The sequence below is a fragment of the Colias eurytheme genome, chromosome 20, assembly GCF_061535395.1.
Source record: "Colias eurytheme isolate Ceu_HAF_F1 chromosome 20, ilColEury1 Martin Lab GWU primary, whole genome shotgun sequence".
NCBI classification, from domain to species: Eukaryota; Metazoa; Arthropoda; class Insecta; order Lepidoptera; family Pieridae; genus Colias; species Colias eurytheme.
Window position 1 is genome coordinate 4,416,545 of NC_142999.1, and position 27,972 is coordinate 4,444,516.

At 32.9% G+C, this 27,972-nt stretch overlaps 1 protein-coding gene across 1 annotated transcript in view; it reads left to right on the plus strand.

Annotated features, from left to right (window-relative positions):
• The window catches only part of Sema5c (Semaphorin 5c), a 55,644-nt gene that overhangs the window by 17,440 nt on the left and 10,232 nt on the right, over positions 1-27,972 (plus strand). The window contains exons 4-12 of the mRNA XM_090113783.1: positions 11,279-11,486; positions 16,059-16,213; positions 19,351-19,510; positions 24,533-24,732; positions 25,115-25,276; positions 25,547-25,838; positions 26,201-26,411; positions 27,058-27,213; positions 27,714-27,917. Coding sequence (XP_089969909.1) covers positions 11,279-11,486; positions 16,059-16,213; positions 19,351-19,510; positions 24,533-24,732; positions 25,115-25,276; positions 25,547-25,838; positions 26,201-26,411; positions 27,058-27,213; positions 27,714-27,917 — 1,748 coding nt within the window. The remainder of the gene's footprint in view (positions 1-11,278; positions 11,487-16,058; positions 16,214-19,350; positions 19,511-24,532; positions 24,733-25,114; positions 25,277-25,546; positions 25,839-26,200; positions 26,412-27,057; positions 27,214-27,713; positions 27,918-27,972) is intronic.

A 27,972-nucleotide genomic window follows, 5' to 3' on the forward strand; every position in this document is an offset into this window, starting at 1 on the left:
TTTACAAAATTTTGTTGCGAAATATTTTAAATGAATTTGGTATAGTATTTTTTATGTTTAGAAAGTTGTTAGATATATTTGGTATAGCGTTTATATACGTTGTTTGTTATTCCACCATCGTATCGCACACAATTATATAAGATAAGTTATTTTATTGCATAGGATAACCTACGAGTAGCATTAGTTTTACATAAATAATGGGAATAGCTAGTAAATGCAATATTAATATCAATTATGCTAGCTATATACTAGTCCATGGGCTTCAGTAAGGGTCAACCCGTTTATTAGTAAGTAGTAAAATATATCGACTTTTATGTTCGTATGTGATTATTACCTTGCGATGTTCGCGATAAAGTTCCCGTGCGTAGAGCTATTAAATCCAATCGTTGACTATTATGTTTAGCAGGTCCATGACCTTTGTATAAAATAAACAGAGTTCATACGTTGTTTGAGGAATTGCCTTTGTATGCCAGTGTTTATTTTGAGCAAAGCTTTGTTTGGTCTATGAAAGGGCCTTTGAATTATAAGAACTTTATATAAAATCATTTAAGATTTCGAACGAGAAATTTTGTACTGGGTGCATACTTTGAAGAAAGGGAGGTCAAAACATATAAAAGGGGTTTAATAAAATTGTTAAAATTTTCATACATTTATGTTGTATCGTAAAAAGAGATCCTTGACAAAATAATAACTCGTGTAGACGTAAAAAATCTTATCAGTAAAAAGGTTATGTAAGAGTTGAATAAATACAAATTAAGTTATTTGTTGTTGATACGTGAGTCAATATAAATTAAGGTTACATAAACAATAATATTGATAATGTTAAGTGTTAAAGCACTTATGTTTTATCAGATTTAAATATTTTAATCAAATAAAGATGTTGAAAGTTGTTCCTTGTCTTGTGCTCTATTAAGACAGTTGTATGAATTAGTTATGATTATATGATTACTTAAAAGTTAAAATGTTATTTAAAAATTTAGCGATTTCCTCTATTGTGTTTTAAATGAATGCAAAAGAGAGGACTCCATTCTGTTCCCACTTCCCACATTAAGAATACCTAAATAAATTGGGTCTGCTTTCTTTCTAATGAGCTTTCATTTGACTTAAATTATCGAACATTTTTCATATAAAACTACCTATAAATTATCTACAGAACCATGTATCACCTTGGTTTCTTGCATTTACTGTTGTATACAATCAAAGGTACCACAGATTACTAAAGTTACTTATAGTTCCACGTTGTTTTTAATGGACTACTTACAAGTGATTACAGTTGATGTACAGGCAAATAGTACGTAGCTCGTAAGGGTCTAGGTAAACGAACCCTACATTGCGTGTTAATTTGTCGGATCGTCGCATGTCGTGATAGCGATAATTAATGCGTATGCGAGATGACAGTGCCGCACCTTTGCGGTACGAGCTAAAAATAACAATTGCTAATTGCTAAGGGTGAGTACGAACTAGGCGGTTTGGCACGGGTGTGGAGATCGCCTAAGGAAATGGTGAGAACTTTTTAATAGAGGGGATTTGTTTTGATTCAGAGGAGCTAGTAGTTGTTTTTACTTTTGGTCGGCTTAAATACCTGCGAAATATGCTTTTCTGATGATTTATTTTTAAATGAATATTTACTTGGGGCAGTACTAATTTAAAGTGTACACGTTAATTTGGACGAACATGTGAAAAAGAACTAGGTACAACATTTATCTCAAAACTCAATTCTAGCACCACGGTCCATACATTTAAATAGAAATCAATACAAAAATACAGACAAAAAAATCTCATACAATACGCTATGCTATATTTAGTGCTAATTTGATCCCCTCATCAACATCTGTTGCAGAGGAAGTTGTCGCAATTCCATCGTATCTAGTCATTATTTTAGTTGACATTTATTTTATGAACCTGCTTTTAAAAAATAAAACATTTGTATCAATCATACGATACTTGCGAATTACGATCTCCATAAAAACGTATATAGTACCAGCGCTATATATATATATATAATAATTATTACAATATTTGCTATAAAGTTTTCGAAAGCAAATAAATGGAATATTGTAAACACTAAACCCGTATATTTTCCCAGATCATGTATGTAAATTGCTTACGGCTGGACTGTTTTGCAATGGTTGTAAAATAAGATATGTACAAGTAAAGCGATAGGCCCGGTTTCTGTTGCATACAATAATTATGCGTGACGGATAGCAGACGGCTACTTACAATAAAGGTGGAATATAAATAAAATAATAAATGCAAAGTTGAAAACTTGATAAAATTATTGGTTGTGTATCGATTTACGTAGGAGAGTAAAACCTCTAAAGCTCTCGATTAAGATTTGAAAAGTAAAATGATGACTGCCTTGCTTGAGGATGAGCAAACCTTTACCGGTATCTGCAACTTTTGTACTAATTTTGGTTATATTGATGATTTCGTTTATAGAGTTATACATATTATATTCTTGGCGTTATAGTTAGGCAACAGTCTGTTAAGAGTTAAGACCTTTACCAGGCCGTAGCAATAAATTTTCCCGGGATCGCCAGCGTGTTTTTATTACCGGCACATCTTTTTCGTCGATATGCCGGTGCCATCAATAAAACGTGAATAAATATGTACGCCTTTACATCAATGATTTTATTTAGGTTGATTGGTGAAGGGAGGCGTCAAGGATTGTGACTTATAAGGCCTTGTTTGAATTTTTATTTATTCGATGCTTTGCGGCTTGCCAGTTGTAATGTATCGTTATTCAGGTCATTTTTAATCGAATTTCGTATTTATTTTTACTATTATTTATTTATATGGCACATGATAAGTGGTTCACTTTGAAAATCATTTCATTTATATAATATTTGTTGTTGCAACAGGACAAAGAATAAGATTATTCTCTGACTATTATTAAATCACGACAGTCACAAGCAACAAATTAAATACTAAGCTTAAGGCGATAATTTGTTATTCTCTGTACCTGTAATAACTAATAAGTAGTATTCCAATGTAGGTACTTGTTTTATCTCAGAATCGCAACGGTTTAGCGGAAGGAGCTGATTCATATCTCACTAGATGTTTTTTTAGTCTTTTCGTAGTTTTTGTAAGCCTGAATGACTAATTAATTCGTGTTAGTGTTCGTGTTACCACAGTAAGTAAGGATAGTCGTGCATTTTGGTTACGCTATGTAATAGGACTCTTATCTTGATCAGTTTTTTGCTGATGACCAAAACTAGCCAATTTTGCAGGACATGAGTTAAACATTTACAATACATTTTATAAACAAACACAAATCCTTTACCCTTATAGGTATTATGTGAGGTGATGGAAATCCGTATCCTCACCTTCTCAAAGTTTTAACTATTAAATTTGAAAAAATTCAATATTTTTTGACAGTAACTTAGGCCTATGATGATTTACATGCTGACTTCATCAATGATAAAAGCAATTCAAAGGCATAATAATAGCCATAGGCCTATATTAACCAGCTATATTACTCCCATATAAAACATCTGATCCATCTAACACCACACACAAACATTCGATCGGCCAGACCATCTGCGTAATAAAACAGCTCGATAAAATTGTCAATTTGCACACATTAAAATGCTATTACACACAAAAAAGCGGCATATCAAAGAGTAGTGTCACGTGTATCATGTCATATTACTGTGTGTAGTGCTGTGTAAACTTTGGCCATTATGTTTGACCAAGTGGCTTCGCTTGTACTCGAGTCTATTGGTATTTGAGCGTGGTACTTGTCTTGGAATCAGTTTTATATGAATTTTAATTGTGTATAGGTATCTCGAAGTTGAATAAGAATAGACGTTGCTATTGTTGCTTGTATGAGGTTTTGGTTTTCCTCAATAAATCTTTTTTCATTGATAATAATAATTATCTTTGCAATCATTAATATAGAAAGTAAAATTGAGAGTTTGGATTTAAAATTCCGATTACTGATTAAATTAAAAAAAAATTTAAACAATGGAATAAGTGTTCGTTTAACAATATCCTAATTATAACGATATATGTAAATATTGTAAACTGTTATAAATTATAATACGTAGTATTCAAATGATTGTGACAGTTAAATATGTAGGCTATTACAAACCTAGAAGCGATTTATTCATTTTAAGCTGCACAAATCATCAATCAATACATATAATAAAATTCTAGAAAAGTTGTGTCTGTACAATCAAAATATGTAAAAAAAAATGAGTAGGTGTTATTATTAAATCGATCCCAAACCCAAAACTGTAGTTAAAAAAATTTTTGTCTGTTTGTCTGTTTGTCTGTTTGTCGGTTTGTCTGTTTGTCTGTATGTTTGAACACGCTAATCTCAGAAACGGCTTATCCGATTTAAATGCGGTTTTCACTAATATATTGTGGTAATCTTCATTTAACATTTAGTGTTTATTTCATGTCAATCGGTTCGTAAATAAAAAAGTTATGACCATTTAAGTATTCACGGCGAACATTTGCTAAGGCATTCTATTGTACACTGTACGATAAAACGTAAGTTATCTGTTTCAATTATTATTCCTATATTATGTCCAAGTGATCATATCGAAAGTCCCCAAGGGTGGGGGTGGGGGGTCAAATTAGAATTATGCTTACTTCTAGGTAAATTTTATACATAAAATGTCCTTTAAATTATGTCGTATTATATTTTTAAAACCCGACGCAAAAAGATGGGTGATAAGTGTTTGACCGCTATGTGTGTCTGTGTGTAATCCGAATTAGATGCGGTTTTTTTGTTAGGCAGCATATTTTCCGACGCTGGTTCTTAGATAAAGTGTATCAAAATCGGTTCATCTATTTATTATACCTAGGTATATAGGGGTAAAAGTGGGGATGAAAAAAACTAAAATTGTCAAATATACCTGAGTGATATATATATTAAATGAAAGTGAACGACATATCAGTACCAATTTGTCAAATTTTATCAAGATCGGTTCATCCATTTATTTGATATGGATATAAAAGTGGTAATAAAAAAATTAATTTTGTCAAATATACCCAAGTGTCATATCAAATGAAAGTGCATAACGGGTGAAGTACACTTAGTTATATTTTTATCCAATCCGGTTTATCCATTTGTTAGATTACAGCGGTAAAAGTGGGAATGAACAAAAATCTAATGTGGTCAAATAATATACTCAAGCGGCATATCAAAATATGAAAGGCCACAATGTGTGAATTACAATAATTAAGTAGTCATATTTTATCTAAATCGGTTCATCCGTTTATTACATTTAGGGCTTTTTAGGGGTGACAGTGGGGATAAATAAACCAAATGGAGCATCAAACGACAGGATATGACGTGTACATATATATACACAATATATATACAATTAGATATGGTTTACATCAAAATCGGTTCTCCCATTTACTAGGGGTGGAAAGGGAAGGGTTGAAAGTCTGTGAAAGAAGAGGGGATATGGGAGCGAGAGGATAGCCACACCCTGAAAATTTTGAACTCTACTCAAAGCTACATAGGCAATATTTTTTCCTAAATATACCACTTCTTTTGCCACTGTGGTCCATAACAATTTGTGCACGGTTACGGCCCAACTTAAAATATGTCAAGGAGCAACAAACTTATAGATATCAATATGATGTAGGAATGTAATATTATGGAAGTAGAGGTAGGTCTCGCTCACTTGAAAATATTACATGAAAATAAGAAACCGATAGCAATAAATAATTTTACAAACTTCCCGATGATCTTTAAAATTAAGTACCATTTATTTTGATAATGAAATATATAATGATAATGTTGGCATGGCAGCCCCGACGACTTTGTTTTTTTTTTTATAAATATTTAAAATGGTATTTATTTTTAAAAATCTTCGGGAAGTTTGTGAAATTATTTATTCCTTTTATTATTTATGCACTTTTCTTCGAAGCGTTGTTTTATTTTTTAATTTAATTTTTATTGCACGGTCTAAACGGTTTAGTTACTACAGGCGTGAGACAGGATTCAGGGAAGATCTGATTTGGATTTGATAAAAACTGAGTATCGATTAAGCTGATCAGTTGCTGCACGATACATTGTTAAAAACATCCATACAAGGAAGGAAGGAAAAGAAATTTGCTCCCCTCCCCCCTGGTGCCTAAAAATAATATGACATAATTTAAAAGACATTTTACGTAGAAAATTAATAAGGCATTTATTTTTTTTATTGTTTAGCACAGTTTAGTAATAAATTTTACTAACAGATCTTTTACCTATTTATGGTAGTCCGAGTTTACTCAATAATTAAGTTAAGTAGTAACTACTATGCAGTCACTATTCCACGCGGACGAAGTCGCGGGCACAGCTAGTACGTAACTATATTTCATACTTAGCAAGCAGGTATTACGCAAAGTACAATGTAATCGCTAATGCCTAGGCTTTGCAGATTTATTATGTGCAATAAAATAAAGCAATGCCTATTTGTACGCAGGAACAGTAGTAGGTATTTATTTTATAGAATATGCATAATTTATTCGTTAGTTGTAGCCGGCGTCAGCGTATATTTGCAAAATCTTATAGGTACCTTATATAGAAAATTATTACGCGAAAGATTGTAAGTATGGATGGATGGATGTATGGATATAATATGGATGTTTGTAACTCTTTCACGTAAAAACTAGGTGCTGGACAGATTTGACTGAAACTTTACAGGAATGTAGATTATATATCAGAATAACACAGCTATAGAAATGTATGATAATGCACGCTCGTCCGCGTTAAAAAATTTAAACTATCTATCATTTTGCCAAGTGCAAGAGAAAGCTTCAAGAAATAATGCACTCAAGTTTAGATCGCAAATAATTTTTCATCTCCCTTCATTTCAATAGATTTCATAGCAAGAGTTAAGACAATATTTATGTAACTCGCACAGATAACCTTCGATTTCTCATTGTATATTAATATTATTGCTACAATACTGTATTGCACTGAAATTCGATATTCCCGGTATTATTTCAAAGTGATTGTGGCTTTACTTGTGTTATGATATCCTATTTATGCGTTTCTAGAAATATGAGGTCTGTTGTAATATCATCTCTGATCACAGACATAGATAGACTACGCAAGTACCGCGATCTGTATGAAAACCAAGCGTGTCATATTTTTTGTACTGACCTTGACGCGTTATGACGTCACGAGCGCTTTTTAGTGATGGTAATTTCATTTTACGCTAAATCGATTAGGACGCCACTCGCGCGGCGATTCTAGTATGGTCCTATCCCATCGAAGTAAATCGAAAGAAATCAGATCAAACTAGATCTATGTCTAAGAGGTAATTAAATAAATGAATCGTAATCGATTACTAAATCGATTCAAGACAGAAAAATGATAATTACCATAGACAGAGGAATGATAAAATAAATTTATAAACCTTTTAATATTCTAACAAGTAAACTAATGTGTTTTAGCTTTTTCTTACATATGCCCATTGAGTTACCGTGTACTACGTACTAGAGAGGCCATCGAAAGAAAGTAATGAAACTGTCAATCAATCAATCTTTATGTCCCGTTGCATCAATCCATTTTTCTTTTATGTTCGGGTTACTTGGAAAACTGAAAAAACAAACATAGTCTAAGCAATAAGGAGTTTTGACAAAAAAAATCTATGCCTTTTTTTCTGAAAAATTGCTCCTTCAAATTATCATTTTTCTGTTCGATTATAAAATCGATTAGAATCGAGAACTGTTGCATCAAATGAACATCACTAACCACAAAATTGGACAGAAAAATGAGAACAGAAAAATGAGAAGACGCTATTCATTGCTTGTTATCATACGACTCGATCTTTACCGTGCCAAGTAAAAGCCGCAATGTATTCCGAATCATTTCGTATGATTTGGTATCCGTGTTTGTCACGATCGTTTTCCAAAGATATTCTTTATTTGATTTTAAAATAAATAGTGCATATTCTGATTAGAAAATTACTTACCGGTGGAAGGAAACATCTCTGCTAACTCAGCCACTCACAGCTGTGGAGTTTCTACAGTTTATAACGGCGTAATTCGGCATTTTACTTTATTCAGCTTCACGTCTTTCCTTGGCGAACTGCAAGCGCGGACTGAGTGTAGGCCAGCGTCAAGTAAGTTTCATAGTCTTAGTTTGGACACGGGAAGTACATACACTCGCTTAGTCTATCTTGATACATGTCTGTGTCTCTGATACTTAGCATACATGTCTTACGATTTATTAAATGCACAATAATATTCAATATAATTGCGTTCGTAAGTGGCACTTTAAGGACAACTTCTAACAAGTCATTTAAATAATGATTATGCATATTATATAAAATTAGAAGTAACTACTAGATAAAATGAGAAGAATATTACTCAATTTTCGTCATTACTTGTTTTTAAATAAATAAAAAATAGAAATATAAACGATAAACACTATCCTTAAGCTAGTGTAAAGAGGATTAGAAGATATCATTTTTATGAATGCTATTGACGTCATACTTTTTTGTTTATTGCATGATGCATCGTATTTTTGGGTGTGTAATGTATTGCTTGATTGTTTTTACGAAGTGGGCTTGTTTTTCTAAATGTCTTATTTCCTGTTAAATAACTGTTGAACAAAAAAAGTAGAGATTAATCTGTAACTCCGGATCTTGCTACTTATGAAGCAAGTGCTCAATTATGCTACTAAATTCTAACAAGTTCATGGATCTTAATTATAGTATAGTTCGAATGCGAAGTGAAATCTTGAATCTTGTATTACCAATAGGGCTTTGCTCTATGGGGTGACTTCATGAATAGTATTAGAATAGTCGTCATAAGTCTCGGAATATAATTAAGTAGCTCATACAGTCTCTGTAGTTTATATAGTACCTATTACCGGGACATACTAATCGGGACATACTAGGTATTTACTTATTTGTGGTAGAAGTAGGCAAAACGGCGGTGGAATATTAATATGTAACTACAATTAATAAAACGAAATACATCACTTTCTGTAATCCCCTATTCGTTAAAGCTTGACTACACAACTAATTGCTGTGAACGCTTTGAGATGACTTGCTTTCTTGTGACAAAAAGATTTGCACAATATAAGAACGTCGGTCAGATTGTTAGGAACCTGTTGAGGATGCTCATTAGCGACGTTAGCTGCTTAAGAATAGTGACATTTATAGACGCGCTTTTTGCTGCGTCAGAGCGTTTACCTATTGCTTAGGGTGAAAGCACACTTGTAAGACTTATGTATTAGAGCTAATTCCAGTCCGACCCTAATTTGCTTGAAATGTAAATATTGTACACGGTTCTTCTTTGTATGGGATTATGTTATGGGTAGGTATCTAACTTTTTTTTGCAAATTATACTTCATTGTTGATAGGTATTATTCGAGATGGATTGACTCTATTTGATAAATGCGTAAAACGTGGTATCGCTCCGCTATTAAGGTATTTAGAGCTAGCTCACATGGAGCTTCCTTCTATGCATGTTTGTGGTATAGTGTGCACTGACCTTCAACTATGGAATGCATTTGTAAGTCTTCGTATCCTTCCGCTTTTTATAACTAAGGATTGAACACATGATTTCCGTATTTACGCTTAGTATCAAGGAAAGGGTTAATCAACAACTCGTTAGCGCGAATAAATTTTAGCGCAACCTTATTTGTCAGTTGAGAGGAAGAGAAAATGCGATTTCCGATCGAATGCTTTATGGACGCAATCATGGGGTTATCGCTGGGTGTTATCATGAGTTAACGCTTATTTCACTTTCTATTTATTAAGCCGTGCTATGCGTATCCAATTTCGTGATAACATTGCGAATTCGTACTGTATGTTTTCCTAGAGTTGCCCTAATAGCAACTATCTTTATGGAACTTAATTATTATGCCTTACATCACCTTTCTTTGTACACCTACGTGACGCGTATTAATGAGACGCTTTCTTAAGAAGATGCTTTTAAGATACACTATGGTGTCGTATACGTAAATAATGTAAAAGTGATAGACGCCAAAAGAAGTAATTTTTCAATTGTCATCTAATGTTATCCAGAAACTATTATAATAGCATGTCTCTCTCGTTTGTTAGGAAAGATATGAGATAGCGTTCTAAGTTAAGAATAACTTTTACTTGGAAGTTGATAAATCGATTTTAACACTAACTATTTCATTATTTTAATTTTTATCTTCAAAAGTTTCGCCGTTTAACTATGTAGTCGTAAAGTCAATGACATGTTGTTTTGAAGATCGTATGACAAAAAATAATGCGTAGTACAGTGCCAGATGTACATTGTACAGTTCAGTGAGGTTACTACTTAATCAGATAATTAGAGACTCCTATGTCAAGTACTGTTCGCATATGTATTATGTTACATTTATGCTTTACTTGGTGCTTAGTAGGCGGCAATACGAAACTAGTTGTTTGCGTTGCATGTTTACTATGCAACTTGCATACGTTTTAAATGTGAAAATAAACTGTACAACATTATTCAACATACACTGAACATAATCTTTTTGGAATTAAAATATGTGTAGATATAAAAAGGTTTTTTGAATAGGAAGGGAAGTCTTATAACTATATATAATCAAACCCTTATATTACATCCGCCCAGTTTTTTTAGTGATTGTTCCTCTGAACATTAGACTACTAGATTCCTAGAAACAACGTGACAAAATAAAATATTTTCAATTTTTTTTTCTAAAATGGTATTCAATGTAAAATATGTTAGCACTCTAAAAACATGCGCCCGCCACAACAAGGTTACTGCGTTGGTAGATTTTTATATAAAACGTCTGTGGGTTGATGATTGTGACATTTCCGAGATGGAATTTAAATTACACAATATTCATAATTTGTTTAGAAATATGCAATTAGTAAATATTTATAATATAGCTCAAAAATAATTCCGTTTTCTAATATATTTTTTGTAATAGTTGAGTGTGAAACAAAGTATAGGTACATTTGATAATATTCAATGAAGAGGAATTAGCAGAAATGATAATGTATTCAGAATTGTTCAATTTAGTGAATAATGATAACACAGTTGACAGTTCAATATTAAATACTTTGATATATTTCTGCCAATCATTGAGACAAAAAAATATTATTACAAAAAAGTCGGTAGATATTCAGTACAAACTCATATCAATTATTCCAATCCACTTAATTATTATCCTACATCCTATTATTTCTGAGTTCTGGATTCATCTCGTAGATGACATAAATGCCTACATTATTTTATATATTTTGTTAAAAAAAAGCTTTACCACATCCCTATCCGTATAAATCTTTAAATTCTTATTTCTTACAGCACAAAATAATCAAACTTTTCTTCGCAGAGACACCCTCTACCGTCTTTCCTTACGCGGCTTGCGGCCACTAGAGCGCGCGTCCTGGCCAGCACCCGCAGACAAAACCAAGCTCTGCCAGGACAAAGGCCAGACGGAGGAAGACTGCCATAACTACGTGAAAGTTCTGCTCTCGTATGGACATAAGCTGTTCGCTTGTGGGACCAATGCCTTCAGTCCCCTGTGTAGCTGGCGGGAGGTGACTTTTTTGTTTTTTTTTATGTCGAAGAAGTATTTATATTTTTGTCTGGATTTTAATGAATATTTGTTTTGTGTTTGTCGTACAAGGTTGTTAGATGATAGATTTAGCTTGGACAGATGGTAGTATTATGATTAGTCAATAGATATACATAATATTATAAAGTGTTGAAATCATAAGGTGTCTAGTAGGCGGATACATTTTAAACTCCCCATCGATGTTTTTGTATTGTTTTGAAATTGATTAATTTTGCCTACTACGGCATTTAGACCGGGAGATACTGACACAAAATTTCGAGTCATTTGTAACAGGATGGCGGTTCTACAGGGGTCTTAGTACGCAATGACAAAAAGAAAAACGATGGTGTGAACGCTGGTACCGGCGGCTTAGTCGCGTGGGCGTTAGTCGAACTCGTCGGAAAAATAGCGAAGTCAAACGATTTGTAACACAAAAATTTTAGAATTTACCGATAGCCCATAAAAACGAAGTAGGCGGTAGTGTCATGCCATACTTTTCCGGTGTGACTTACAGCCCGCCATACCGACGCGAATGTGTTGATTTAAAAAAAACAATTCAACCATTTGTACCAGGCTAACTTTTGCACAGGTAACCATCGTCGTGCAGCCATTTACGAAAATCGCCATGCCATACTTTTCGGACGATTCCAAATGGTCGCCATACCGCCGAAAATCTGCAAATTTTTTTTTTCGCCGAACAATTTGTAACACCCTAAATTTTTTTTTCAACGACTCCTGAATGATTATAAATAGAAGTGTGATAATGCCATACCTGTGGGAGGTGGCGAATGTGTATAAGATTTTTTTTTATTGTATGATTTTATTCGTATTTTGAACGATTTGTAACAGTATGGCATTAATCTTCCCTATAAGTTTGAGGTTCAACAAATATAAATACAAAATTTCAAAGATCTAGGTGGTAGAAATCTTCACTTCTATAAATTAATAATAAATTTATTTATGAAGTATGGCAGCACTTTTTCCCCCTACTAGAAGTATGGCAAATATAATAATGGTCACATTTTATCAAATACTCTCCAAAAATCCAAATGCAATACTGGTACAAAAAGTTTGGCGAAAAAAAAAATTTTTGCAGATTTTCGGCGGTATAGTGACCATTTGGAATCATCCGAAAAGTATGGTATGTGATTTTCGTAAATGGCTACACGACGATGGTTACCTGTGCAAAAGTTAGCCTGGTACAAATGGTTGAATTGTTTTTTTTTTAATCAACACATTTGCGTCGGTATGGCGGGCTGTAAGTCACACCGGAAAAGTATGGCATGACACTACCGCCTACTTCTTTTTTATGGGCTATCGGTAAATTCTAAAATTTTTGTGTTACAAATCGTTTGACTTTCGCTATTTTTACGACGAATTCGACTAACGCCCACGCGACTAAGCCGCCGGTACCAGTGTTCACACCATCGTTTTACTTTTTTTCATTGCGTACTAAGACCCCTGTAGAACCGCCATCCTGTTACAAATGACTCGAAATTTTGTGTCAGTATCTCCCGGTCTAATTGGATTTGACGTTCGTATAATATGTTTCAAAATAAAACTTCCAGCATACGAACAACACATCATCATGTTTACGAAATGCAAATGCAATAAATAGGATAAAATAACAATAATTATACATCTATTAAGCAAAAACGTAACTTGAAATGTCACATCCAATATTAATCAAGTTATTTGATCTCCGCTGGCTTGTAAATGAATATGATGTATAATTTTTTGCATAGCTTACTTCCTAGAAGCCCGCAATATATTGATAACTAGCTTGATCTGTCATTTATAATGCACACGAAAGATCAAAAGAATTTTTTAACCGTCATTCATACGTGAATAAATATGTATTGGTAGCTAATCATTAAGCTTGTTTGTGTCTAGACCATTGATTTAAAATTGTATCTGTACATGTTATTGATGTATAAAAGGAACTTGTTTTGCTTTATGATAGCGAAATGAATATACTCGAATTATAATACCAGTTTGTGCGACATTATTTTTTGTTATTTTTATAGATTTTAAAGTGTAGTATCCATACCACGTTTTTACAAAATAATAGCAGAAAATGGAATTGGGTTCGTTAATTTAAAAAATGCAGTTATCATTTTTCAAAAAATATCCCCAAAAAGAAAAATATATTATGCTACCATACCTGATCTATTTATATATATAACAATATTCAGATAATTTCTATACATTAGTTTTAACAACATCGAATTGCGTAAATCTCACACTATGAAGGTCACCTTTAGAATAATAACGGTAATCTTATCGTAATGAAATTAGGTGAACTGTGATAACGAGGCATAAATTAGCTGCTATGTAACTTCCTAATTAGCGTGTGTAAGTGGGGCAAGAAGGTTAGACCAATAGAATGGAATACTAGCTTTCGAATGTAATATCTTATGGTGTTTTAGAATATTCAACATGCATTGTATTGGTACGAATTTTATGAAGACTTGAAGAACTAAATTATGGTTCTGAATGTACAAAACTTATGATAAAATTAATATGATATTATATTTAAAGCATATCTACTTACATGCATAAATTCAAGATCAGTGTATTCAAGTTGCTTGCCTAAAGTTTTTACAGCATATAAACATTGATTGTATTACAATAAAGTCTAATAAAATAATAAATAAACATGTTTACAATTGGCACTTACCAAAAATATGTTTGTCAAGAATCCTTTTAGCACCCGATTGTTATTTTCTTATATTTATACAAGTAAATATTATATTATGCACCTACAAATGAAAACAGACTTTATCTTTCAATGATTACCCATTATTATAAATGTGATACAGGTAAATTAGCTTGGAGAAATTTTTGCATATGTAGTGGTGTGTATATTACTCAGATCTTAGAGCGCGTTTCCACTATATCGTTCTGGCCTATACAAAAATGTTTCGATATCCTAACATTACTATTTAACTTTATACTTATTCCTAGCAACACTTTTGTTTTCAATAAAAACAAGTTTTTATTTGAAAGAAAATGGTTTTGACTTTATAAAAAAAAATATATCATTCAATTTTACGTCCTTGAGCAAACGACAAGGCGACTACCGTGAAACAATAAAATATCGTGTCCATAATAATTTGTTTCATAATTAATATTTGACCATAATAATTACGAAACAAAACAAATAAATAAATCGTCACTTGATAGTGGAAAGTGGAAACACGCACAAAACCAGAATAAACCAGTTTACGCTGTCCGCAGGTGCCACGTGCAGTCGTTTGGTAGCGTTAGAACATAAAGCACATTTCATTCAAAAATTATAATTATTATGTACGTAGTTTAATTGATAAATTTTGTATTTGTTGATTGTTGTTATTATTTGTTATTATTGTTATAATATTTGTTGAAGTGAATTACATGTCCCGCAGCCGGAGGCCCCAAATGAAAACTCAGATGTACTTAAAAACTACATTTAATAGCTAAAATGAGACTTTTACACCCATGTCTGCACGATGCAGACCGGAGTTAAAGAATGAATTTATACAGTTTAATAATTATAAAGACGTAAGCTTGGATGCTATAAGGGAAATCGCATCCACATTCTATTCCCGTGCGAACGGCGTATTCAGCAGTTTTGTATGAAGGCAGGGCCATAACTAGTGTTTAATTTGTGTGTAAGTGTTGTAACTTTATATTGTTAATTCAATATGGCTCCAGTGTTAAAACATGGTCGAGGCAAGCCTTTGACTTCTCAAACTAAAGAATTAAACTTTAAATGTCGTTTCTTTTTCAGGTTAGTAAATTTTTCATTTTAGTAACATTGTTAATGTAAAAGTTATATGTATATTAAATGTGCAAATATTAAAATAAAGTCTCATCTTTATCAGAGGAGAAACACATATAGTTTAATTTAAAATCCCTTATATATACAGGGTTACTTGTAAAACACCGGCAACCTCGCAGGACAAGATAGCTAACATCATAAGTAACAACATTTCGACTTTTGATAATTTGTTAGATTTTATTTTCATACAAAAATAAATATTCATTTAATTTTCCGTCTGAATATTATAAACTCTACGCCTCCCAAAAATTACGTAAACAAAAAGCGAACGAGAGGGGGAAGGGGGCGTCGCGTCGTCCATCCGATAATTAATAGAACATAGACTTACAAATGTAAGGAGAGTACAATAAAAGTTTAAAAAATCATTTAAAAATAATTTATTGCGTTATGCCAAAAGTCGTAGAACAAATGTTGTTATTTATGATGTTAGCTATCTTGTCCTGCGAGGTTGCTGGTGTTTTACAAGTAACCCTGTATAAAATAAAAACTAAAAATAAAATGTTGTTTTATTTTATTTGCTGACCATACACTACTACAAACGCAAAAATTTCTCCAAGCTAATTTACCTGTAGTCTACGCGTTACACTTTCAACTTATGAAAAATAGTAGAAGATCTCAACTTATGAAAGATAGTAGATAATGAAAATAGTAGAAGATCCAGGAACAAGTAAGTACTTTAATTAATCAAAGCCTTTAAATTTAATAATTTATTTAATCTTTTATTTATTCCAGATCGAATCCCTAAACATGGTGTCAGAATGGGTATCCGGGGTGGCGAATTGTCCCCACAACCCCCATTCGAACGTAACCGCCATTTTGTCGTCTAGTGGCGAATATTACGCAGGAACACCTACTGATTTCACTAGTTCTGACACAGCAATTTGCAGGTTAGTAATAGATATATTTGAGAAACGGGATATAGAAAATATACCTATCAAATATTTGTTAGTATTTGATAGGTATAAGATTTTTGGATGAAGTAGGTAGTTTGGTAGTTAGTTATATAAAGACTAGGTATGATTTTTTTATGAATCGAATACATTTGGTTTGTTTCTCTACTAATATTTTTTTTACTGTAGTAATATAAAACGTAAAGAGTAAAGCATTTTGAGTTTGAGTTAGAGTTTAGTTTAGATCTATAATCTATATGTACAAAAAATAAGTTAGTTGATTAGGTCTTTTTTAATCTTCTATTTCTAGAGGCTTTAATATTAATATGTCAGTCCTAACTAATATATTTTTTATCAAAATTCATTAGAAACATCGAGATAGATTACTAGAGGGGTTATTCCAAACAAAAACATTGCGCGCGGCCGATGTGGTGGGGTACGTGTGGAACGAGCGAGGCGTGGCTTCAAGTTCAAAGATTAAGCAATGCGTGCAGATGCGACACATTGTGCAATCTGTTTACTCGGTACTATCTGGTGGTACTGATACTAGGGACTTAATAAAACGAGGATTTTATATTAAACTATGTATTTTAATTTCCTTTAAATAATATCAATTTATTAAGCTTTTGTCGTTTTGTGTAGTAATCAATAGTTTTATCAGTTTTTGCTTCATGATGTAATTTAAATGGATACGATGATTCAATGTTGATGGCGTTTATAGTACGACATAAAAGAGATGAAATTAATTATTTTGGAACTAATTCGTTTTTCATTACCTGGCAACCCTGAATTGGCAATGTAGCTGTCAAGTTGAAGAAAAATTTGTTGTTTTTTTCGTGAAGTGGAGAATTATTGAGATAAAATTGTTATTTAGAACAAGAAATTTAAATAAAAAGGAGACATCATGAAAAAGGTTAAACGTAGCGGTGTCCGTGATGTGGTGTATAAAGTTTTTATTCGGTGTTTGTCCGAATTTCAAGCTGGAAATTTATTGACTGATTTGGAAAACGTTTACAAACGTACAGCAGAATATACCGGTGAGATTCCATTTATTTTTGCTCAGTACTACGTAAAATAGAATATTCCATTAGTAACGAGTGTTTAATGTATGTATGTATGGCGATTATTACGTTTTCGCAAATTAATTTGAGGTTATTTGTATGTAAACAAAAACTAGTTTTTATAGTGCGACCAGCACAATTTGAGTCAAGAAGTTATATCCAATCCAACCAGCCTCAAATAAAGTACCTAGTTTAGATTTTACTACATAGTATAGTGATATCTGTTTTCATACAGCTATCTATCTATTAATCAATCAAACCATAAGAAAAAAAATCATATTTACTGTATCATATTTACAGATACTGAAGATGCCCCGTACCCTCTTGCCAGTACTTCGAAACAGAGTGATGATCAGTCCTTTGAAGGAGTAGAATATTTAGATTTTGATGAATTATATTAATGTACAAAATTTATCTACAAAAAAAATAAAAATATGTGGTTTTCAAATCGCCTTGTTTTTTTCTACCCGACGGACCCAGAAAGAGGGTAATGTGTTTGAGCTGCATGTATGCTTGTTTGTTTGTATGTTTGATTCTATGTGCGCCTCTGCAGTCTAAACACTTGACCGATTTTTATAAAATAACTAATACCAAATACATTTAAGTAAAATTTGACCTAGGTAGGTCAATTAAAATACTAATGTATTTTTGTCTTAAATTACACTATTGCTACACTGAAACAATTATAACGGTTTAAATCGCGGTATTTATTTTAGATTATATTATATACATTTTTGGATTTTTATTCTATAGTATCAAGATCGCTTGCGTCGCAGTATCAGTGTTGCTATATGAGCGACGGTGGCGCCCTCATTTATTTTCATCTCTTTTGTGTCGCACTGTACGTATAAGAAACTCACATTTTGAAAAATCTCACGCGAGATTCGAGGATGGGGGAGGGGTTGAATAAATTCTCACGACATCTCACCAGGGGGGGAGGGAGGTGCAGAAAATTTTAAAAAACACCTCACGTAATTTATGGACGCCCCCTTACTCGATCACAATTTTTGTAACTTTACTATAAACGGAACTACATTTAAAAATATACTTTATTTATTGAGTTATAAGGTTGCTTCCATTCTGTTTATTTACATTCTCAAAAACATCAATCGCTGCAGAGGTGGCTTGCGACAAAGGCGGCTTGTGTCAAAGGCCTCGGCGATATCATTTAAGAACATAATATTATGTACTTTAGGCAAACTTGTTATAAGATCTATTTTACTTTCTTATTAGTCCATTTGACAAGGATATTGGGTAAGATACCTATTGGAATAATTTTATTATTATGTATGTACTTATTAAATCCGCGAATAAAAAAAATTTTTAGTCGTGAATATAGAAATTGGGTCGCATTTTTTTAATCCGCGAATAGTAAAAACACGAATAAAGGAAGCGCGATTAAGGAACTTTTACTGTATTAGTTTCTGTGAATGTTGTGTTTATTTGTAATTGTTGTGCATAATAATTTATAAATCCTATTGGAACAACTATTGATTAGGCTTTTTTTAATAAATAAAAATAGGTAAATAAATAAATATTACTTAATATAACCTACCGTTTTACTTTGCGTAGTCGGGTAAAAGTATAAATATTTAGGTACTACACCACGGTAATCTTTCCTAGTAGATATTGTATATACATAGTTAAAAAAATCCAGTTACATTTTTTTAACAGACTCATCGATAGTGTCACGTCTGTGCTGTTAGTCTATGAAAAATGGCGCGAAACGCAGAACGCGTGGTGATTTTTCGCAAAATGATAACAATATTAGTAAAATGCATGACTTACTCATAATAAGGAAACTTACTGGTGAAAAGTCACTCCTCGGGCTTTGTTTGTATTATGGGAACTGTTAAAACAATATCTAAGCAAACACGAAGGCATTTTGAACAGAGCAATAACACGTGTTGACGCGGCAAGCGGGGGGCACAGTCCGACACAGACTAAAGAGACTTGTGATTCTTACCTCTAGCTCGTGTTAAAGAGAGTGTAGTAGCGATCGCCTCTCTAGTACGTAGTACATTCTATCTCTATGATTAGAAAGTACATTTTAAAAATCTGTTTATTTTCCAGGAGTCGAGGGGCATCCCCCAGAGACACAGGCATGCTACGAACAACACAATATGACTTGAATTGGCTAAACGAACCCCAATTTGTAGGCAGCTTTGAAGATGACCATTTCGTTTATTTTGTCTTTAGAGAAGTCGCTGTTGAACATTTGAACTGTGGAAAGGTATTTAAATTTAATTAAAATTATTTAATTAACGTTTGAATTAATTTGCAATAAATTGAAACAAACAAATACTTATATAAATGAGTTAACCATGATTTGCATTTTAAACATTTTTGTGGGTAGGTAGAAAAATTATAAGTCAGTCAAATAGAAAGTTAAATTTTGACTTGCCCACTTATTGAATAAAGTAAATAATATTAGATATTCATTTAACTACTTCTATGTCATCCGTTAATTGTGTGCATATCAAACAAAGTAAAATCTAAGCTTCTTAAATTGTTTGCAATTTATTACTTGAATGACATTGCAATACATTACAAAAGTGATTTTGAGTCTTATCTCAAAGAAATACGGTTTAAAGTCGATTGAATACATCACAAATCGTATGTATGACAGGAACTTACTTTACAATTCAAAGTATTGGTACATTGTCAAAGGCATTTACTGGTACGGGAGCTATTAACGTTAAAAAAAAAGTCATTTTAGTATAGTTGGTTTTTTTATATACTGTTCCTCTTGCTATTTCGGTTAGAGTCCGGGCTGTCTGGCTGGTCGCAGTGGTTGCGTTTTTTAGTGCGCATCTCATCTGCACAGGATAATTTCCTTAATTTAAAGTCATTTTTTAACGCGTAATTTTTAATATTTTGCCTTTAGATAGATCCATCAGACATAATTTTTTTATTGCAAGACGTTTTTTTCGTTGTTAAATAGGTGCCAGACGCAATTTTTTATTTCGTTTTTATAAAAAATTCAAATTATTTTAGAATGTCTGTAAATTTCATATTATGTTCTTCAAACATAATATAATCTAAAATTAATTAGCCAGACGCTAATTCGATTGTTAAGTATTAAATACGTACAAATAAAAACGTTGTGAAAGTAGGTAAGTATAACAATTTGATGATTGTGTATATGGAGAGATAGTTTAAAGTGCAAGAGAGATAGAAAGGGTCGGCCGCGAAAATTAAATAACAATAAAAAATAACTTTTTTTTTTTCGAAAATATAAGATACATAGAAATTGAATTGTTCCTACTCTAGGATTCCCTGTGTTGTGGGAACAAGTACCTTCCATTGGTACATTTTATTCCTTAGGCTAAAAAATAAACTATTAGGGTACATCAACAATCTTCTATACAAAACAATTTTTTTATTACTTAACTATTAAGTTATGGGTTTAAATGAAAACAGCGATTACATAAACTTATTTATATTGTTTCCAATAGCACATTGCCTAATACCACACATTACACACCGCGTACAAGAAGAAAAAGAACCACAGACAAAATACAGTGTTGCCAATACAAGTTAAGTTAAGTTTTCTAATATATATCTAATATTAACTAGCGACCTGCCCGGCCCTGGCTTTGCACAGGTGCAATGCTGATACTAAATACACTACAGAAAAACTGTGAACGTTGAATATAAAAACATAGCGGCCCGCTCCGGCTTCGCACGGGTATAAAATATATAGCCGGGCGGCCGGCTGGTACCGCCGCAAACGCTACGTCCCGCAATTTTTAAATCTGTAATATCTTCGAAAATATTCACTTAAATCATACGGTGTAAAGGGCCATATAGATCTATATTAAATGAACAATGTATTCAAGGTCTTTAATTGGTTAGGGATTAATGCTGTATTGGTTAAAATCGCTTCGAAAATTAGCCATTATTTGTCGTAAAAAGTAAATGACAAAAAAAGTTATTGTGGGTTATCCATAAGAGATAGACATATACCATCACGGACTTTTCTGTAGACCTTTTCAATGTGTACTATAGTTAGTACATTATTTTGATAAAACTCGTAGGGTGCCTGCGTTTGCACTGTAAGTGGAAAAAATGTAATTATTTACGAAATCACATTAGAAACCTCAAAAATAACAGTACTTCTCCACTATTTAATGGATGTTATTATACATATAAACCCCCCACTTGAATCACTCTATCTATTTAAAAAAACCACATCAAAATCCGTTGCGCAGTTTCAAAGATTTAAAGAGACATATAGGGACAGAGAAAGCGACTTTGTTTTATACTATGTAGTGATGATGATAACAATATTAAATTCTTAATACAATATTGTATACATAAATCTCGTGTCATAATGTTTGTCCTCAATGGACTCCTAAACCACTTAACCGATTATAATAAAATTCGCACACCATGTGCAGTTCGATTCAACTTGAGAGATAGGATAGTTTATACATGTAGGTACCATACGGGCGAAGCCGGGGCGGACCGCTCGTATACCTATATAAATTCATGCTAACTACTTTAGTTAAATTCAATACAAACTTAACATGCGAGTGTGTGTGTGTTCACGTGTGTGTGTCGTGTGTGGTGTGGTGTGTGTGTGTTGTGTGTGTGTATGTGTGTACATCAATATTGAAACAAACTTTCTAGTTGTTTACAGATGATGGAATATTGGAAAACAATAACAATTCCTTAGACGATAACATAAATAATTCTGACAGTGTGAGGAAAGATGATGATGATGATGATTATGAAGATGGCTTTTTAAATTTAACAATGTAATTGTTTAACCTTCATTGATAAAGTTTTTATTCCATTCTTTTCAATGTATGGTAACTTTAATTTATTTTTCACTTTTATGTTTATTTTTTTTCATTTTAGCTTTTATTTATAAGAACAAGTGTAAATAATATTGTATTCTTGCAATTATTTCCTGTCGCATAGTTAAAATACACTAGCTGATGAGCTGCATGCTTCATTACTTTTTTTATTTATACACATTATTTAATACTTAACAATCGAATTAGCGTCTGGCTAATTAATTTTAGATTATATTATGTTTGAAGAACATAATATGAAATTTACAGACATTCTAAAATAATTTGAATTTTTTATAAAAACGAAATAAAAAATTGCGTCTGGCACCTATTTAACAACGAAAAAGACGTCTTGCAATAAAAAAATTATGTCTAATGGATCTATCTAAAGGTAAAATATTAAAAATTACGCGTAAAAAAATGACTTTAAATTAAGGAAATTATCCTGTGCAGATGAGATGCGCACTAAAAAACGCAACCACTGCGACCAGCCAGACAGCCCGGACTCTAACCGAAATAGCAAGAGGAACAGTATATCAAAGAACCAACTATACTAAAATGCTCACTTGTCAACGTTGGTAGCTCCTATACGATACATTTTTATGGAAGCAATCGTACACAAATAACATTGGTATTCAATAGTCCATTTGACTTGTGAATGTAAATGGATTTCCTTGCAATAAAACCAACATGTGATTGATAGTTTGTAATTGTGTGAAGTTTAGAAATAAATTTGTTAGAGAGAATAAATAATGCTTTATTTATTTATATGATCGCCTCCTTGGTATAGTGGTTGACGCGTGAGCGTAACGCCGAGGGGTCATGGTTTCGATTCCCGGTGGAGACAAAGAAAAAAAATGTCTCGGTCTGGCAGGACACAGAAGGCTGATCACCTACTTGTCCCTAAAGAAAATCGATCGGTGAAATAGATGTATAATGCATCTGCCCCTTACCCCTCTATTATTTTTATTATATATTGTGGTTATTTCACATGGGACTTCACTCACTATTTATTTATGATAATTTACAGATGTACTTTCACTATTAGTCTGTTGGAGATTGTATGTATTAGTCAGTTCAATAAAGAAACGAATCTTCAATGGCGGCCAAAGCTGACTTTGACAGATGGTAGGATCAGCAAAAAAGAAAATAAAAATAACGTAAATTGATAATTATTTTATTAATTATTTAGAATTGTTTGTTGACAAACTTTTTTGTTATTGTATTTGTGTATTTATATGAATTATCATATTTACGTATATAGAATGTAATAAAATCCCCATAATACTTGTAATAAGCCCATAAAACTGAACAACTTTTCCCAAAGAACATATTTTGTCAAATTCCAATAAAACATTATTTACTTTCGCAAATGCATAATTGTCATTGTAAATTTATGATAAAAACTATTATAGGGAAAATCAAATACATTTTAGTGATTTTATTTTTCCATTTTTTTTTGCATACCGTACGGCCGTGTGTGAGCGAGAGGGAATGATAAGCGCCGCCATTGAAGATTCGTTTCTTTATAGAACTGACTAATACACATATATTTACATATTTTACATACATAATTATACAATTCACATAATCATAGTGTAATTGTAATATAATTGTTGTTTCAAGTGTTCAACGTTAGGAACGGGTGTTTAATTTGTATTATTATTTTATTTAACATTATATAAACATGAGGAGAAAATGAAATAAGTAGTTTACGGATATTTAACTATTAAGCAACTGGTTTATTATTATAACATATTTATTACTAGCGGTCCGCCCCGGCTTCGCCCGTGGTACCTACATGTTTAAACTATCCTATCTCTCAAGTTGGATCGAACTGCACATGGTGTGTGAATTTTATTATAATCGGTTAAGTGGTTTTAGGAGTCCATTGAGGACAAACATTGTGACACGAGATTTATATATATTAAGATTTGCAATCCAATTTTTCATAGTTACCTTTCTTCTTACTACTATTAAATTCAGTTCTTATTACATTTTTGAATATTCGAAGATTTTTAAACTAGGTCGATAAAAATTAGATAGGTTTTTTTTTGTCATACTTCCTAGCTATAAATATGCCTTTAGTCATTCAATTTAAACTTTTCCACTGCTATAGGTTCAAAATAATTAGTCAATTTAAACCCGTATTAATTCTACCACTGCGTTTGGCAGGTACCTATAAAGTGATAGTAGAGATATTATATTTTCTGCAGCTATTAAAACATCATCAAATTCAAATTCAAATTCAAATTATATTTATTTGCAAGGATGTAGGTAGTTACAATATTATGTGGCTAATACAATCTACCCATTGATTGGGTGTGCAAATATTGAAAAGAAAGTTCATTAGTCTAATTATTTAAATGTACACACAATTCAATTTTCACAATTACGCGAACGCACTACGATTAACACGATTATATCATATGAAAATTTCTTTTATCTTCTAGATTATCTATTCCCGTATCGCACGAGTATGCAAGAACGACTCAGGCGGTCATCTAGTGATGAAAGACAATTGGAGTACCTTCCTAAAGGCTCGGCTCAAATGCTCTGTACCCGGTGATGTTTCGTTTAATTATGATGAGGTGCAGAGTGTTGAGTATTTACCGCAGGAGAAGATATTAGTTGCTGTGTTTACTACGCCTATGTAAGTGAGAATCAGAATGTTTGAAACAAATATTCTTTAGACATTTTGGTTGAATAATCTTTAAGAGAATTAATGTCACTATGAAACTAGAATATCCGGCTCGAAGGATCATTTGCAGATTTGAACGTATTAGTTTTTAAACATGCTTTAATAGATTCGTTTTTACAGATCCAGTGTATTTATTTATCTATGGTATTTGAAGTAGGCTGCACTTTGAAACTTTTTAGCCTAATACAATTCTTGCAATACAGTTTTTTCATTAATTTATATCAACCTTATGGTCTCTCAATTTGTAACCGTATATGATAAACTATATACCATTCTGAACTTTTGTCTCTGCTCTCTCTAAACTATTTCTAATATATTTATTAATTTTCAACAGTAACAGTATAGCCGGCAGCGCTGTATGTATATACAATATGACAGACATCCAAGCGGCTTTTGAGGGACCATACAAAGTGCAAGACTCGCCTACATCCACCTGGGAACCGAAGTCACCATCCAGACAGGCTAGAGAACATTTTAGATGTATGCCAGATACTAGGTAAGTTTACTAAGGATGTTTTTATATTTTTCCTTAATAAAAAATAAAATGTTGGGACACATTTTTGAAGAATAAAAAAATAAAGTAATCGAATTTATATGTCTAAGGGACACCGAGGGACCAAAACACATTTGATGAAGCTATTGGTATAAAAAAATATACCGGCTGAATTGAGACTTTTTTGAAGTCGGTTAAAATATAAGGAATTTCAATATAATTTCTGTAAGCCATTGCAATAATTATTCTGTAACCATAGATTTTATATTTCAGGCCTGCAATAGAATACCACCGATACCACCTAATGTACGACTCCATCCGGCCTATATCAGGCGAGCCCGTATACAAAGCCACATTAGAACGATTCACGCACGTAACCGTAGATGTTGCCAACACAAAAAATGTGGGAAAACAGCTCGTAGTGTTCGTATCTACTGAGGAAAGTTATATCGTGAAGCTGGCAATACTGCCGCGGTATGAGGGCGCGTGTGTGGCTGAAATATGGAAGCTGAAAGATGCTATGGGTGGTTTTGATGTACAGAGTATGCAGTTTGTTAAGGATACGGTAAGTTTTTTCTACAGATATAGCTCCATAGTTAAAAAAAGTTATAAAAACAAATTATATTAAGACCCTTGATAATTTATTGAAGATATTATTATTTTAGAATCACAAGTTATATAGATAATAAAGTATGATTATTATTTCTTTTTTAACTCTTATGCAAGTCAACTTTTTTCATAATTAAAGCACTTAAATGGTGTATTATTTGGCAAATATAATATATTCTACAGTATAATGTACGATTATCTGTGTGTTAATACCGCTCAAATTAATGCTGGTATGGGTCAAAAAACGATTTGACAGCTGAGCAACGCCATTTTCAATCTTTGTATCTTACCTAATTATAAAACGTTATTCCTCCACAGATGTCGCTATACATAGGCAGCGATACAGCCGTGCTCCGTATTGGCAGTGAGCGTTGTTCCCGATACAAGACTCGATCGAGCTGTGTAGGGGCCACAGATCCGCACTGTGGCTGGGATGACGCTAGGGAAGTGTGTGTGAGGTCGTCTCCACATATACATCACTCGTACTTCGTGCAAAATACCGCTACTTGTCCTACTGTGAGCACGCCCGGTAAGTTCCTCAATTGTTATGGGAGCCTGGTACTTTTGAGAAATTTTTAGTGTGATAATAGCAAGATAGTCTGGTTTGATGCTAGAGAAGTGTGTGTGAGATCGTCTCCTCATATACACCATTCGAACTTCGTGCAGATTACCGCTTCTTGTCCTACTGTGAGCACGCCCGGTAAGTTGATAAGTTCCTCAATGGTTATAGGCGCCTGGTACTTTTAGATATAAATTTTTAGTGTGATAATAGCAAGATAGTCTGGGATAATGCTAGAGACGTGTGTGTTAGGTCGTCTCCACATTATAACTCACAACAAACGTCTTCTGTTCTGTTGTCGCCTAGGAAGAAATACTAACGATGACTTTGTCTTATTATAGACGCCTCTCCTTAAAAACTACTTACATATAAAGTGTTTAAATACTTTAAATCTCATTATTACGCATCTATAGTGGATAAACTGTTTATAAGTGTGTGTCCACTGTCATGGACACTTACATATTAATTTAAATATTACTCCATGATTTCTATGATTCATCTTTTTGTGACGAAAGAGGCTTATGTACCGTCTATTAATGATTTCTTCACACCAAACATTGCCTTAATGTTCAAAACACGTTTTCTTTAGCTAAATATCAATTTTAATTGATTTCAGTGGACGGTGGCTGGTCATCCTGGTCAGAGTGGGAGCCTTGTATGCAAGATGGCACACCACGAGCTCCCTACGGCGATGATAAGCCAGATATGTGTATGTGTCGTACGCGCAGGTGTGATAATCCACGACCGGCGAATGGTGGTCAAGTGTGTGTTGGTAAGTGGGAATGAATAAATGTTTCATTATCTTAATTTTTATTTAATGTGTCCAGAATACAACAATACATGTTTTTATTGATTAAATATAGTTTTAAGAATCTAAAATGACATACGTTATAATAAATTAGATGATTTTGTTTCTGAACACGAATATTGTTCGATAAACAAAAAAATATATTCGTTTTTTGGGTACATAAACATCTAAAATACTTATTGCCTACTTATCTTAATATATATAAATCTCGTGTCACAATGTTTGTCCTCAATGGACTCCTAAACCACTTAACCGATTATAATAAAATTCGCACACCATGTACAGTTCGGTCCAACTTGAGAGATAGGATAGTTTAAACATGTAGGTACCACGGGCGAAGCCGGGGCAGACCACTAGTAATGTATATATAGTTAAGTTACAAATCAACACAAATATTAAACATAAACAAATAGCCTTTATTATCTATGGCCGTTTGCTACAAAATGCCACAAACTAATTTACAGGAGCCAGTATAGCAGTAACAAACTGTACTATCCACGGTGGCTGGTCAGCCTGGTCGTCCTGGTCGGAATGTTCCACCACTTGCGGTATCGCCGTCAAGTCCAGACGCAGAACATGCACGTCGCCAGAACCTAAGTTTGGAGGCAGGGTGTGTGTTGGACAGGATGTACAGGACTTGTACTGCGCTAATCTGCCGCCTTGTCCAGGTGAAGTTTTGTTTTGTATATTATATGAATGATTTTAAACAGTAGTTTCCATTCT